This window comes from Leishmania panamensis (genome assembly GCF_000755165.1).
Source record: "Leishmania panamensis strain MHOM/PA/94/PSC-1 chromosome 7 sequence".
Lineage (NCBI taxonomy): Eukaryota > Euglenozoa > Kinetoplastea > Trypanosomatida > Trypanosomatidae > Leishmania > Leishmania panamensis.
Window position 1 is genome coordinate 40,809 of NC_025886.1, and position 14,994 is coordinate 55,802.

The 14,994-nt window shown below is 62.0% G+C and overlaps 4 protein-coding genes across 4 annotated transcripts; all 4 read left to right on the forward strand.

Annotated features, from left to right (window-relative positions):
• Positions 1–319: 319 nt before the first annotated feature.
• On the forward strand, positions 320–6,841 carry LPMP_070140 (hypothetical protein; the record flags this gene model as incomplete). The annotated part of the gene is made up of 1 exon (XM_010705720.1): positions 320–6,841. The coding sequence occupies one exon, from the start codon at positions 320–322 to the stop codon at positions 6,839–6,841; it is 6,522 nt and encodes a 2,173-aa protein (XP_010704022.1).
• Positions 6,842–7,637: 796 nt separating this feature from the next.
• Positions 7,638–9,419, forward strand: LPMP_070150 (tRNA-methyl transferase, putative; the record flags this gene model as incomplete). The annotated part of the gene is made up of 1 exon (XM_010705721.1): positions 7,638–9,419. The coding sequence occupies one exon, from the start codon at positions 7,638–7,640 to the stop codon at positions 9,417–9,419; it is 1,782 nt and encodes a 593-aa protein (XP_010704023.1).
• Positions 9,420–9,949: 530 nt separating this feature from the next.
• On the forward strand, positions 9,950–10,999 carry LPMP_070160 (hypothetical protein; the record flags this gene model as incomplete). Its single annotated transcript, XM_010705722.1, has 1 exon — positions 9,950–10,999. One exon carries the CDS (start codon positions 9,950–9,952, stop codon positions 10,997–10,999), a length of 1,050 nt encoding a protein of 349 aa, XP_010704024.1.
• Positions 11,000–11,757: 758 nt separating this feature from the next.
• LPMP_070170 (membrane receptor protein, putative) lies at positions 11,758–13,608 on the forward strand (the record flags this gene model as incomplete). The annotated part of the gene is made up of 1 exon (XM_010705723.1): positions 11,758–13,608. The coding sequence occupies one exon, from the start codon at positions 11,758–11,760 to the stop codon at positions 13,606–13,608; it is 1,851 nt and encodes a 616-aa protein (XP_010704025.1).
• Between the last annotated feature and the right edge of the window lie 1,386 nt (positions 13,609–14,994).

Below are 14,994 nucleotides of genomic sequence, written 5' to 3' on the forward strand. Positions count from 1 at the left end.
CCCCCCCCCCTCACTCACTCATCATTCGCGTCGCACTCCTCTCACATCCTCCAGCACGCACGTAAGTGGGCCTCCCTCTTTTCGCTCCATTGTCTCTCGTTCATCCTCCCTTCGTCGCTCTCCCTGCACCGCCATCGGAGACCGCTGCTGGGAAGGTTTGGTGGTGCACGAAGGTACCGCGCACACACACACACACACGCACGGTCACCACATAGGCTCGCATAGATCGTCGTGTGCGAGGAATCGAAAACCCGAGATTTAGGACAGGCCCCCACCCCGCCGTCTTACCACCTCTCGGCAGAATCCTGCCATCGACAATATGACGTATTGCCAGCCCACGAATGGGGAGGTGGAGAACAAGGTAGCCTTCCTCGTTCAACTCAACACTTTGCTCACGCGGATCAGCTCCGTTGTGAGCAGCAACGCCCTCGGTAGTGCACAGAAGGCAAAACTGGGGGATGTGCGTAGAGCCACCGACGCGTGGATAAAGGATGTGAGGGTTACGGGTGCACCGCGTCCCTCCATCGCTGTTGCCTCACTACCACCGCCGCCCTCGCCTGTAACGGAGGCTTCTGCAGCGGCACCCCCGTCGGAAGCAGCGGCACCTAGCGAGAGGCAAGGCGAAGAGCAAGCAGAGGTGACACTGACCCAGGCATCCGAAGCAGCAGCGGCATCGCCATCGTCTGGAGAGGAAGAAGCTATCTCCGTGGTCACCCCCTCCGCTGCAGACGACCCTGCACTTGCACCGTCGTCAACGGCTGCCCTTGGCGGACCCTCCTCCTCCACCTCGGACGTCATTGCAACGCATGAGCTGGCGGATGGGCGCAACCTGGTAGATCTTGTGAGCTACCTGCGACTACTTTTCGATAGTGACGTACCGGAGCGAGCGAAGCTGCAGGCATTTGGAAAAAGCCTTGTGCGTCTGTTGATGGTGCGGTGCTGCTCGACGATTATAGCCTCCCTCCAGCACGTTGTACACCACACGTACGCCGGCACCACCACCGCTGAGGAGGACGACGCAGGGGCGGCGCTGTCAGCGCTTTTCGTTCAGCTTGCCAAGGAGATCGACGTGGCCACGAGGGCGCTCCTAGGCTGTGTTCAGCTCGTCACCGCCAGCGCCGTCTCATCAGACGCGGCCAGTACCCGCTTCCCTGTGCAACTATGTGTCGATGTGGTGAAGCAGACCCGCCGCGCCCAGGCGTACCTTCAGTCGCGCGTAGAGAAAGAGGAGCTGCGCCAGCTGCGGGCGTTCGTCATGTCTTCCGGTAACGCGGCGAGGTGGGTAGAGGAATCATTGGAGGATGTAGACGCGGCGCAGGGCACCATTGAGGGGAAATCACGAGATCACATCGCGGCGCACGTACAGCGCCGCGTTGAAGTTCTGCGACAGCAGTGGGGCCCATCGCTGGTGCACAGCGTCCGTAACGTCGGCGACGTAATCGAGCCATCTGTAAAGTTCCTGGCGTCGGTGGCCGCCGTCCGTGCTGAGGGGGCACCGGCACCGCTTGTGGCACTCAAGAAGGACGCCGCCCAAGATCTCTTTTCCCTCTGCGAGCCCTTGACGACGGCAGCAGCGACTAGTGGGCAGGCCGGTCTCTCCAAGTCACTCTCAACAGATAACTTGGCAGCTGTCGAGGAGACGCCCGTTAGTGGGAGCAGCGGTACTCCACTGACGTGGCGGGCGGCGGCGGGTGAGGTGCTCACCCATCTCGGTAGCAGCTTCTCTGCCGACTACCTCGCTGCCGTGGCGGGGTGCTGTGGGGACGGCAACGAGGGCCAATTGCTGGCAACTCGCCTGCTCACGGACATGTTACAGCGTGTCGCTGCACATGATTTGCCGCTGCTACAGTGCGTTCTGCAGAACAGTCGATGGTACCGCGCCTTATACAATGGCATCCTCAACTGCGTTGCCTCGATCCAGCCGGCGGTGTTGGCTGCCGGACTGGACGCGCTTAGGCTGCTAACCATCACCTGCCCAGAGGAAGTTGGACAGGAGGTGGGCTTCCTCTACAGCAACGTTGTGCTGCGTCTGCTGGAGTCCCCGAACAGTCCGCACTACGTGAAGCGCACCATTGTGCTTCATTTTATCACCACCTTTATGGGCAACGGCAGCACTCTCTCCGCCGGCGGCAGCCGCAGCGCCATTCCCCTCACTCTTCACATGTACCGTCTGTACGACCTCAATGTACACGCCCATCAGCTTAACTTCATCCAGCAGCTCACTAGCGCCCTCTCCCGCATCGTCCGGGCCGCACCCAAGGAGGAGTTTACGCAGGACGCCGTCGTGCAGGAGCAGCTGCGCCTCCAGCAAGAGGCGGCAGTGGCACTTGCTTCGGCGGTCACAACTCAGCTGGACAGGACGCAGCATCGTCCTGGAGTGGTTAACGGCACCACCCCCTCGGAATCATTCTCATCCCCCGGGGCCGCCCTCAACCTGGCCTCGCTCTCCCTCCCTGCCATGGCGCTACATGGACTCGTTCGGATCGTCGAACTCCTGATGACGCAGACGCCACCCGAGGAGGAGAGTGGCAGAGATGTGCTCGCCGAGCTGCCTGTGATGACATGTCGTGAATCGAAGCTCAAGGAGCAACAGGAGGTCGACCGATTCAACGACTCTCCCAAAAAGGCGATCTACAAACTCTTCAGCGTAAGCACAGAAGAGAACGCGATTCCCGAATCGCACGCCGACTTCAGCAGTCAGTGGGAGCACACGCTGCTCCCACCGCTTCCGTCCGCTGCCTCAGCACAGAAGGTGGAGGCCGTCGCTGACTTTCTCACTCAGATTAGCTCCCTTAACCCCGAGGCGGTAGCCGAGTTTCTGACGACGCCAGAAGTGTTCCCACTGCACGTCTGCGCGGCCTACCTGCGGCGTCTGCCACTGGCCGGGTGCAGTGTACTAGAGGCCATCAGTGAGCTCCTCATGCGGGTCCACTTGCCCAAGGAGGGGCAGCGCATCGAGCGGCTGCTCGAGTACTTCTCCGCCGCCTACTACGAGGCAAACCGCGGACACGGCATTAACACCGACGTCTTCCCGTTTAAGAGCGACACGGCGGTATTCATTGTGGTGGTCGCCACGGTGATGCTCAACACCAACATCCATAACCCGTCCGCAGGGATGCGGCTGGATGTGAAGGCATTCCGCGGCCAACTGCACCGCTGTAACGAAGACGAGAACTTCGCTGACAACTTCGTGGACGACATTTTCTACCGCATTAGTACGCGCCCGCTCGAGAGCATCAAGAGAATTGCCATCGACGCGACCGCGAGCACTGAAAGGGCCAGCCGCGGCTCCTTCGACATATTCTTTGTGTCACAGGAGGAGAAGCGGCAGCTGGCGTTTGGTGTGGAGCAGCAGCGCATGGTGAGCGAGACACGGCAGCTGCTGAAGCTCCGCACCCAGCAGGATCCACCCGCACCGACCCCGGACGGGTGGTGGTACGCCGTAGCTAAGGATTTCCTCCTCAGCATCTGGTCCTCAGTATGTGCTGTCTTCGGCCCTGCCATGTACGAGGGTGCCACGTCCGCGCCGTCGGATGTCCTGTTGCAGTGTGTGCGAGGGCTGCAGTCGCTTCTGTGCACGGCAGCCGCGTTCGACCTACCAACGGAGTGCACTGTTACGTTGCTCACGCTGCTGCGCATGGCGGATGCGACGCCGGTGCGGGCGCATTGCCTGCGGGCGGTGTTGGCGGTGGCCGCCACGACGTATGCCATAAACTTTCCGGTACGATCCTGGGTAGCGGTGTATCAGCTCATTCTGGAGGTGCGCTGTACTGCGGCGGGGGCGGCTCCGCCCCTCACCGAAGATGTCTTCACCCGGATCGAGGCCATCACGCGCCTCAGCGTCGAGGCTGAAGGGAGAAGGGCGGCTGACGCCTCACTGCCGAAGACGGACCGACCCACGGAAGCAATCCACCGCGCCATAGAGGGAATCATGACCACCATCAGCGGCTGCGCGGTCGGCGATGTGGCGAATCTCTCCTCCGCACTGGCGGTGCTGCGTCGGGTTCTCGAGTACACGCGCATTGTCCACCTCAAGCGCACAGCGGACGTTGTTTACTTCGTGAATGTGCGCGACTTCACGGCGGTGGTGGTACCGGCCTACGTAGGGCTCATGCAGAAGCACAGCTCCAGCGACGACGGACTGCAGGTGCTCTGTGAGTCCTTGGTGGACTTGCTGTGCACGATGTGGGCCTCTTACTCGACGTGCCGAGTCACGGTCTCGGCACCGGCAACGGAGACGGGGAGGGCCGAGACAGCGGCGACGCTGACGGTGGATACTGCCCCAGTTGGATTTGTGCAAAGCTTCCGCTGCCTGCGCAGCATCTACGAAGTCACCCTCGCATCCGCCTCTGACGGGTCGGCGACGCTTCTGCAGATGCACATACTGCAGGCCGTAAAGGAAGTGCTGTCACGCACCGTACGCACGGCGGAGGTGACGTCTGCCGACCAGCATCTCTCCCTTTACACGATGATGGCGTCGTGGCAAGAGGTGCTGTATCCACTCGCCATGGCGTTGTGCGACCGTAGCAGCACTGCCATCGAGGCGGGCAGTCTCGCCTTGTTGGTGCTGCGCAAGCTTGTCGCTCTCTGTGGCGGCACCGGCACCGCCTCCTCTGATCGACTTCCAGGGTTGGTGCGCGCTACACTTCTATGGTTGCTGGCCCAGCTAGCCTACATGGGCGGCATGTGCGGGGACACGGACAGCGCCCAAGTGTGTGTAGCGCTGCTGAGCAGTATTTGCACTTCCACAGTGGCGATGTCCACGACGGCTGTGTCATCATCGTCGCCCGGGAGTAGTCCGGGTGGTCCGGCCTCGCCGGTAATCGCCGTGGAGGACCCGAGCACCTTTGCGTGGCGGATGGAGCAGCGCAATGCGCTAACACAGCAAGTGGTGGCATCGATTGAAGAGAACCCGCACTACGTCGTCCACAGCACGCTAGCGCGGCTGTGCCTGCTTCTGCGGTGCGAGCGGGAGCAAACGCGGGCAGAGGTGGTGCGTCAGCTGCGCACTCTCTCGCTGCAGCTGCGGCCGGCGCAGCTGTGTCCTATGGTACTGGACTTGGCGGAGGTTGTGTTAGAGGGCACCATCGGGTATGCTGCGCACCACCACACGACGCCCATCACACACTCCAGCCTCACCCCATTTCTCTTTTTCCAGCTGCCGGTACCGGCGTCGTTGCGGCGGTGCTTTCGGACGTCGTTCCGGACCACTGTACCCTCCGTGCTCGGGTTCCTTGCCAATGAGCTGCTCACCGGTCTCAGTGGGGACGATCTGGCCACAGCTGCTGAGTCGGTCATGCGGCGCTGCCTCCTGCCAATTTTCCTCAGCCCCAATAGTTCCTATCAATGCCGCTTCCTCGCCGTCCGCTCCCTCTCCCAGTGCGTCGCCGTCTGCCTGCCACAGAACAACGAGGCGCCGCTCCCGAAGCTGGCGCAGTGTGTGCTGGATTGCCTAGCGATGGCACTGTACGCCGTGCGCGTCCCACTCACTGCCGTGATGTCACCCGACTCCAGCTTTGTGGGTCGACGTTGGCTGGACCAGCCAACGACCAGCGCTGGGTCAGGGTGGGCGGTTTACTGTGCTCAAGCTGCCCACACGACGGAGCTGATGGACCGGGCAGAACCGCCGTGGCTCATGCGTGGGGCAGCGGCGGAAGCGGCGCTGAGTACATTCGGACTACTGCCGACAGAGGAGCTGAATGGCGTGGCTGCTACCCAGATAGCGAGTCGCAGTGACTGCGCCGCTAGCGAGGAGACGCGTCGCACCGGCGGCGCCGCCCTCGTCTCGGACGATCTCCTCATCGAGTATGTGAATCTGCTCGCCCAGATCTTAGCTGGGGTGCCCAAAGAGCTGCAAGGTGTGGTGTCGAGCGCCGCCGCTGCTACTGACAGCGCCGCGCCGTCGGCCAGTGCAGCGGAGGTATCTGGAGCGAGCACAGACGACTGGGAGTTGCCCCGAGCCTCTGCAATGGTGCTGCTGCAGTTAAGCCTTCAGGCGGCCGGCACGCTCTTCGCTGTGTTGTGGCGCATCAACCACCCGCACGAGGTGGAGCAGTACGCGCTGCAGTCTGTAGAGATGAGACGGGAGGCACAGGCACTCACCAGAAACAGCGGGCTGCTGCCGCACGCGGCGATACGCAACGTTCTACAGTGCTACCTGGAGTTGGCCATGCTGTCCACTGAGTACCCTTCTGGTGAGCTGCTGGCGGTCACCACCGACATAATCGAGGGAATTCGACAGGTGCAGGCGGCCACCCACGCCGCCGCGCCGTCGCCCCCGAAGCCATCCGTTGCCGTCGGTGGCGGTACCGGGGCCACCACGGAAGCGGCAGGCAAGTCCTCACTCGCTGCCGACACCGCCTCGCTCCAGCGACTGTCGCCGCAAGAGCAGCAGCATGTCCGCACCTGCAACTCAGGCATGTACCAGCAACTGGCCTTTGTCCTGGGGTATCTCGTGCGGCTGCTGACTGGGCCACCCACGTTGACGGCGCCGGTGGCGGGTTGGGCGAGACGGCAGGAGGCTTTCAAGGCAATGGCGCTGCACCCACAATTTTTCGCTTCGTTGGTCTCGCTGCTGACGCCGACGGCCGGCACGCTGGTCATCACAGTGCGCGACTACTTCACGTGGTACATCGCCCACGCACAACCGCTGCAACAGGCAAGCGGAATCTCCGGGACTGCGGCGGGTAGAGGCAGCGCTGCCGGTTCGGGTGAGGTCGTCCCAACCTCGGCTGCGCAGAACGACGAGGTCGGTCCGCCATCTGCGAAGGTGACAGTCGTGAACGGCACGCACGACGGCAACGGCCGCGCCCTCAGCAACTACGGTATCAAAAGGAGCTGATCGGTGAGACTCAGCCATGTGAGGGCAGCTCCGAGATCCCCGCCGAAGCCCTCAACAGTGGAGGTAGCAAGAATGCGAGTGATGGAAGAAATCGATAATGTGGCGGCGAAGAACACCCGCGACTTCGATGGTGAGTGACGGCGGAGACGACGACGAGTTGCTGACAAGCGCGCCCCCCTCTCCACGTCGCGCACGTGTGAGTCTGTTCCTTTGTGCGCGTGCTGTGGCATGCGATGCGTGTGTTGACGTGACCGCAATGACGATGCCAGTTGTTGGCTCAAGTGCGATAAGAAATAGAAATAAAAGTCGCGAAGCAGCTCTTTGAAGGCCTGTCTGGCCGTTGTGCCGGGGCACAGGGGCAGACTGATGTGTAGACCCACGCCTCTGCGCACACTCCTCACCCTTTCCCAGCTCACTGACAGAGAAGCGAGGCTGCGCATGTGTCGCAGAGTTCCTCTCGCGCCGTTTAAGAGAGCACCAACAAGAGAGGAGAGAATGCGGGTGCGGTTGTGCAGCCTCTTCTTACGAAGGAAAAGGGCAACAACAGCAGGGCGCCCGACCCACATCTATACAGGCTGTGCGTGAGTCGTCGTCTGTGTCAAGGTGGGGGGAGGGCGGACTGCAGCGGTATGCACGCTCCTATCCATCCACAAAACTACCCACAATCACACACCCTTGACTTCACTCTTCGCCGATCAACACGTCATTTTTTCCCACGCCTCTTCTCGTGTCTGTTCACGCCTCATGCTTCTGGCCACCCAAGCGAAACGCCTCCGAGCTCTGCATGAGCGCGGATATGACGCGCTCGCAGCTGCGCATCGCCATCGGGCTCTCTGGCGGTGTCGACAGCGCCGTCGCCGCCCTCGTGCTGGAGCGCTGCGTTCACACCGCACTCGACGTCGCAGCGCTTCGCTGCTTTGGCGGGCCACGCGCCCCGCCGCCACCGCTGCCCACGCTACGGGCGGCGGTTGATGCACGCACACCGCTCCACGAACTGCTCGGCAAGCTCGTAACTCCGGGCAAACCGGGCAGTCCAGCTGCAGGCGGCGACGCCACTCCGGTGCAGTACACCCCATTTTTCATGCGCAACTGGCACGATGATAAGGCAGCCTCGGGGTGGTGTGTACGGGCCCAAGTCGACTACGACGACGCGCACCAGGTGGCAAAGACGCTGGACCTCCTTCCCCGCGACGGCACACCTTTGCCATCGTACGACTTCTCCAGCGAGTACGCCGAGCAGTGCTTTGAGCGCATGTTGGACGCCTATGCCGTAGGACACACACTCAACGTGGATGTACTCTGCAACAGCAAGATCAAATTCGGCGCCTTGATGCGTGCGCTACGTCGCACGGGATCTGCCTTCAGTGAGACGCTCCTCGCCACTGGTCACTATGCGCGCACGTGGAACCTTTCGCGTGGTGACCACGGTGGGAGTGATGAGAGACAACCGGTGTTGCTCGTGCGGCCGTGCTCTGCCGGGCGCGACCTCAACGATCAGTCAGTTTTTCTATCTCGAGTGCCGCCGTCTGCCCTGGCCAGCGCCATCTTCCCTCTTGGCCACCTCTTCACGTGCAAGGCGGACGTGCGTGCACTGGCAACTCACAGCTTCGGACACAGCGGTGGCATGGCGGCGGTGGCGCACATTCCCCAGAAGAAGACCAGCACGGGGATCTGCTTTGTCGGGCCACCCTCCGCTGTCACACGTGCCGGCAATACATCGTGTAGCTCGTGCTTTCCCTCCTTCCTGAACGAGTACCTCCCGCCCCCGCGACCACCGCTCTTGCAATCGACCCGCACAGCGTTCTGCGACGCCGTGACAGGGGAGGAGCTGTTCGTGCCTGGAGACACGGCGACGCACGCCACCGACGCACTACCGCAGTCCATCGTGGGCCGTCTATCTCATAGTCCGCCGTTCGGCGCCCTCCGGGAAGACTATCCGGGCTGCCTGCCAGCCTACGCCTTCACTCTCGGCCAGCGTGTGCGTCTCTGCCGCCGCACTCCAGATGGGCGAGGACGCGAGGCGGTCCACTACGTTGCTAGCAAGGTGCTGGCTCCTCTGCCCCCTTCAGCTTTGAGTGATGGCAAAGTGCCGCCCGTACGTGTGCTGGCAGAGGTGCAGGTGGTTGCCGAGTGGAACAACGCACTGTTGTACACCTCTCAAGCTACGGTCGCGTCACTGCGCTGGTGGCTACCGCGGCCCGTGCTGCATCAGCGCGCTGCAACCTGCCACAAGCACAGAATCTATCGACTGCGATGCCATTGCTGTACACGGCACCAAGAAGCGCTGCAGCCAGCGACGGTGGAGTGGGAGGCGGCGGACGAGGAGCTCAGCGCAGACGCGGCGGTGCGTGTTTCGCGTGCTCGCGTACACTTCGATGCCCCCCTTCGCGCCATTACGCCAGGACAAGCGCTGGTGGCGTACACGTCCATCTTGGCGCTCGAAGAAGGGTGGACGACGGGACATAACGCGTCCCACGGTGACACGGAGCCGTTTCCGCCTGAGACGATGGCTGTGATCGGGTCTGGTTGGGTCGTGCCGTCTGACTCCCCGCCGCCTGGCGGCCCCTCTCTCTGTTAGCGGTGCCCTCCCCCTCCCTCCCCAGCGGTTCTCACGGCCACAGCGGCAGTAGTGCGTGCAATGCCGGTCTCTTCACCAAACTTTTCCTCGTTCATTCACTTCACCGCCTGTGTGACTTCGAAGCCCTCCTTCTCTGAGAGGGGGAAAGCAAGACGAAGGGGGGACAGTGCGTTTGTGGATATGTTTGCCGTCGCTCTCACGGCCCAGGCCCTCTCTGTACGCCTGCGTGGCCACAGCAGACTACCATCACTCTCGCCTCTCTGTGCCTTCCTCCCCCTCCATCAGTCGACCCCCACCCATCTTGCACTGCCCAGCCTTCGCCCCCGCCCTCTCCCGCCATATCTCGACACACGCACGCCCACATCAACACACGCACACGCGTGCATGGGAACGAGCCGGCGCGCTGTTGGGGAGTCCCACCCACACACTTAGGCCTCACCTCACCCGCTTGCTGGAGCCCTTCGTGGTGCTCTCTAGAGACCCCCTTCCCTCTACTTCCTACCGTGCTTGACTGCCTGTGTGCCACCCCGATGCCCCTCCTCCCCTCACTGGGGACGCGTGCGGCGAAGACGCCGGTGACGGCAGTCCTGTTGACACTTGTGTGTATCATTGTGCTGTTGAGCAATTCCAACGATTTAACGTGTATGCATGGCACACTCTATGAGTTATATCCGTGGCGCTTCATCACCTATTCACTAGCAGCGACAATTCAGGAGCCCTGGCGTATCGTCGTGAACACCGCTGTTGTCCTCGCCGGAGCGTCTGCGGAGGCGACTACAGGCAGCAGTGAGTACGCCATCTTCCTGCTCTTCACCACGGTGGCGACAGGCTTGCTGGTGCTCATCGCCGACCTCATCATCTGCCACCCGCTTCGGTTTGCTTTCTTGAACAAAGATGACAGCTACAACCGGCCGTACGGTTACACTGGCATGTGGCCAGTGGCAGAGGTAATTGGGTTCTCTCTGTGCCGCGTGCGGGGGATGTCAGCGTTGGTCGGCCCGCGACTACTCGGCGCTCAGCTGACGCTCCAGCAAGTCCCACTCGCCATTGTCTGGTTTGCCTTCAGCTGTGATGTGGTCTCGCTGGTGGTTGGCCGCTGTCTTGAGGAATATTATGATCACTGGGAAGGTTGGCGAGTTATGGTGGCGTGCATCGCCTTGCTTGTGAGCTGGCTGTACGAACGTCATGTCACCGGAGCTGCGAGCAGCGCCTTCACCTTAGACGCCTTCATATACCCGGAACCGCTCCGAGATTGCGTTCGCTCAGTGGGCAGCCGCCTGCAGAGGCTGCTGCAGGTCTCTCCATTACGCGCTCTGCTTCCACCTGAGGGCGGGGCCAGTGGTGAGGCGGCAATGTTGCCCACGCCGTTGTTCTCTCGTGCCGAAATGGGCAGCGTCTTTCCCAGCAAATCAAATACCGCCACAGCGCTACTGCCCGGCACAACCGCAGAGGAAGCGGAGAGGCACCGCCTCATCGCACGAGAGGCTCTCGCCCGCCGACTTCAGCAAGAGCAGCAGGCGCAAAGTCCATCTACATCCCTTGGTGTAGAGGCAGCCGACTCGGCGGCGAAGACGGCGTAGCGGCTGTGGCTACACGACGGCGTTTGTTTGACTGGATAAGGAGGGAAGAGAGGGAGGCGCCAGTGGTGCGGCGGCGATGTCGCGCGCCCCACACCTCCCTGTATTTCGCTTCTTCTTTCCATCTGTGCCTCGGGTGGTGCACCCCTCTCGCGGTAGGGGGGTGGCAGGAGCTGGGGGGCCTTCACCTCTCCTCCCCCCCCCCGTCTCCTGCCCCCCCCCCCCCTTTCCTTTCAGTGAGTTGAGTGCTGCATCGAACCTCGGAAAATAAAAGCGACTAGCCGATATGCGGTGCACATGCACAGGCCTGCCTACCTGCACACGCGAGGGGGAGGGAGGGGGGGTCTTGCACAGCGCGTAGTGGTCACTCCCCCCCCCCTCCTTCGCCGCACCAGCCGCCATGCCTCTCCTGCAAGCCAGTAGGGTATGTCTTCTGCCGTCAACTCCCCCCTTCCCCGACTTGGAGATGATGAGACGCTCGTATGGCAGCACTACGCACTTGCGCTAAGAACCGTCTTGTCCTTCTCACTCTATCCCTTGCTCTCCGTGTGGCTTGTACGGACAGCTGTCTCTCTGTGTCGGTCTGTGTGTCCGGTGCTACCGCCGCTTTAGCAGGTGCACGCAACGACCCTTTTCCTCTCCCTTCTACGTCAAAGTCAAACAGGCAGGACGCGGAGGCGCACAGTACCGCCTTCCCGCTTCATCCGCCGTGCCCCCCCCCTCTCGTCTAGAGAGCCCTGAGCACACACAGAGGGTCGAACATGTGGTGGGAATGGGGTGCTGTGCGGCGGCAGACGATAGAGTTGCTGTTGGGCCCCACCGCCGAGCAGCGGCATCATCAGCTGCAGCACCGAGATCAGAAGCAGGCGTACGAGACCTTCATGACGACGTCTGCCAGCGCCGCTAGTGAACCGCGTTGCAGTGGTGGCAGCGAGTCTCCTGGCTCTTCCCCGCCTGCTACTGTGGGCGTGGCTTCCGCTGGGGGGCGGCACCGCAACCACGAATACGCCACTCTCCGCAAACACTTCCAGCGCATCCCGCATACGTTCCTTAACATGGAGTTCTACTTTGCCATCACTGCACTGGGCCTCTTCGACCATCTCATCGGGCTGCTGCTGTTGCCGCTGAAGGTGCTCACACTGTGGCGACGGTGCGAACTGCGCGACATCATTGCACTGCTTGTGCTCACCATAGTGCTGGGTAGCTACTGGGTTGCGGGTCTGGCGACGACGCAGCTGTACTCCTACCTCTACCACGCTGTGCGACGCACGTCGTTCATCAAGGTCGTCATGATCTTCGGCATCCTCGACGTGGTGGACAAGATCCTCTCATCCTTCTCGCAGGACTCGCTCGAGATGCTCTACACCGCCGTCGACGACGAGTACTCCTACTACTGCGCTCGCCGCCGCCAGGCCAAACCAGCTGCAGCAAGCACACCTACGAAGAGGGCAGCGTCTGGGAGGGGGTATGCCGGCTGCGATGACGTCGGCACCGCCACCGCTAGCCAGCACACGCCTCCATCGCGGTGGCTCCTCGCCGGCAGCGGGGTCGTCGCCTGCCTCAGCACCTCCTGCCACTCTCTTTCTCTCCTGCTGCACGTCGTCACGCTAAACGTCGCGATTAACGCGGAGGGAAATTCGCTCCTGGCGCTGCTGGTCGCCAACAACTTCACGGAGCTGAAGGGTGTTCTATTCAAGAAGAATACGCCGGAGTCGCTCCACGGCGTGTCCTCCCTTGACGCGCTGGAGCGCATGCAGTACATCGTCTTCTTCTTCGTAATGCTGCTCCAACACATGCACGAGCGCTTCACCGGCTTCGCTGTCGCAGACGTCTGCATCATCCTCTGCGTCGAGGTGGCCATCGACTTCGTCAAGCACCTCTTTGTCTTTCGCTTCAACGGCATTCCGCCTTCGATGTCCCGTGCCTACTCGCAGCTGGCGTTGCTGGACCTGAGTTGTGAAACAGTGCTATGGCGGCTGCCGTCGTTGGAAGTGGTGGTGAGCGGGCCGAGCAGCAGTGTCGCAACGCGCATGGAAGAAGCGGCTGAGCTGCTCACACCGGCCCACGGCTTTGCCCCCAAGCACGTCAAGCGGGCTGGCTTCGACGCCATCGCGTATGCGGCGCTGCTTCTGTGGAGCTGTGAGCGAGTGGCGGGTTACCTCTTGCTGCAGGCACCTCTGGTGTGCGTCTTGCTCGTGCTGATCCTCGCCCTACTGAAGGTCATGCTGTCCAGCATCGTCTACGGCGTGTGCGCGCGCTTCACCCTACGGTCGTTGGTGGTGGTCCCGCCCTCTTGGCCGCCGTCACCATCGCAAGGCTCTGTCCCTCCGCCTCTCAACGGCGCCAGCCAGCGAACGAGCGCGTCTCTGACGAGTCCACTGGTCTCTGCGTGTGGTGCTCGGTTGGGAGTCTCGCCGATCAGCACGCCGCACGCGACGCCCATCGGCGGTAGCCGCCACTTTCAGATTGATGCGGCGACATCCCTCCCTGCGAACAGCAAGAGTGGCCCAGAGGCGGTGCGCACGCTGGTGCAGCTGACACCACTTCTACTGGCTCTGTTGAAAGCAGATCGCTTTGACCTACAGGCTGGTAAGGCAAAGCGCAGCCACTGACGTCTTTATCCACTTCTGCCGTTCTGCGGGTGGGTGGCCGCGTGCGTCCCTCGCACACCAGTTGGCACGGCCCCCACCCCACCCCGCCCTTGGCCAGCGGGGTTCTCGAGCATGTGAGCGCAGTAGCGGCGGCGCAGAGTGTGCAGGTGCGCACAGGCACAGGCACTCCCGTTAGCAATGCTGCATGGCATCTGACCCGCGCATACGTCCACAACTCTCGCGCACCGCACACCCTGCGACTTCGGTGTTTCTCTCTCCGTACTTTTCCTTCGGCTTTGCCGTCGTGTATCCATTGCTGCTAGTCTTCTCTCTCTCTCCCCCTCCCCCTCGTGTCATCGATGTGGTGCCACAGCACGCATGCGCACATGAGTGGCGCAGCCGCTGTGACAAGCATGTACCACTTCGTTGATGCCGTGCGCATCATCAGCCGCCACTGCTAACTGTGGCCGTCCGTCACCTCAGCAACTGCTCCGGCCACTCCTGTTCGACAGGAGAGCAGCTCCACCAGCCATCCCAACCGCTTCACCCGCAGAGCCGTTCAACTATGACTACGACGCCAACGCAGGAGGCTACACCGCCTTGCTGCCCCTCGTAGCCTCCTGCGCGGCCGTGAACTCTGTGCTGGGCGTAATGGAGACACCAGAACGACGCGTGGTGTAGCCGGTGGTGCTCAACTGCTGTTTATCGGTGCTGAGGGAGGGGGGTATATCGCAGTGCGATGCCATCCCCTTGCGGAGGCGCCAGAGCAAGGGGACGGCATGCTGACTAACATGGTACACTACCTGCGACGGAGCTCTGCGAAGCCATCTGCTGCGCCAATGAACCTGGAACGTCCCTGACGAAGGTCCTCTGGCTATTACCGCACGAGCTGCAGCTCGAGTACGGCAAGGCCCATTGGCGCCACTGGTGGTGCACGTGCGTGGTTATCGTAAGGGAGGGGCAGCCGGACAGCCTCTCCGGCTGGTTGCGTGGGTCAGTGCCGCGAGAGACTGCCCCTTCGAGGAGTGCGCGCCTGGAAGAGCTTCCGAACAGCATCGTTAAATATGACGAAGGGCGATTGATGTAGAGTTCAGAGGGGGAACAGGTGCCGCCCATGCTGATAACTCCCTGTTTCTGCGTGTGTGTCACTGTGCACAAGCTGCTGAATCGCTGTCGATCTGTTTCTTCTTCTTGAGCTGTCGAGGCTTGCCTGTCCAACCCACGGCACGCGCTGTGTCGATTCATCGCAACAGCAACGAGCCAACTGGATGAGAGAAGACACGCAAGTGGGGTGGAGCACCGAACGTCGTGGCAGCCCCACCTCTCTCCCGTTCTCCGACATTCCCTGTACACCGCTCCCACTCTTCTTCATTCTTGCTTCCACCCTGCCCCCCTTACCCCTCCCTA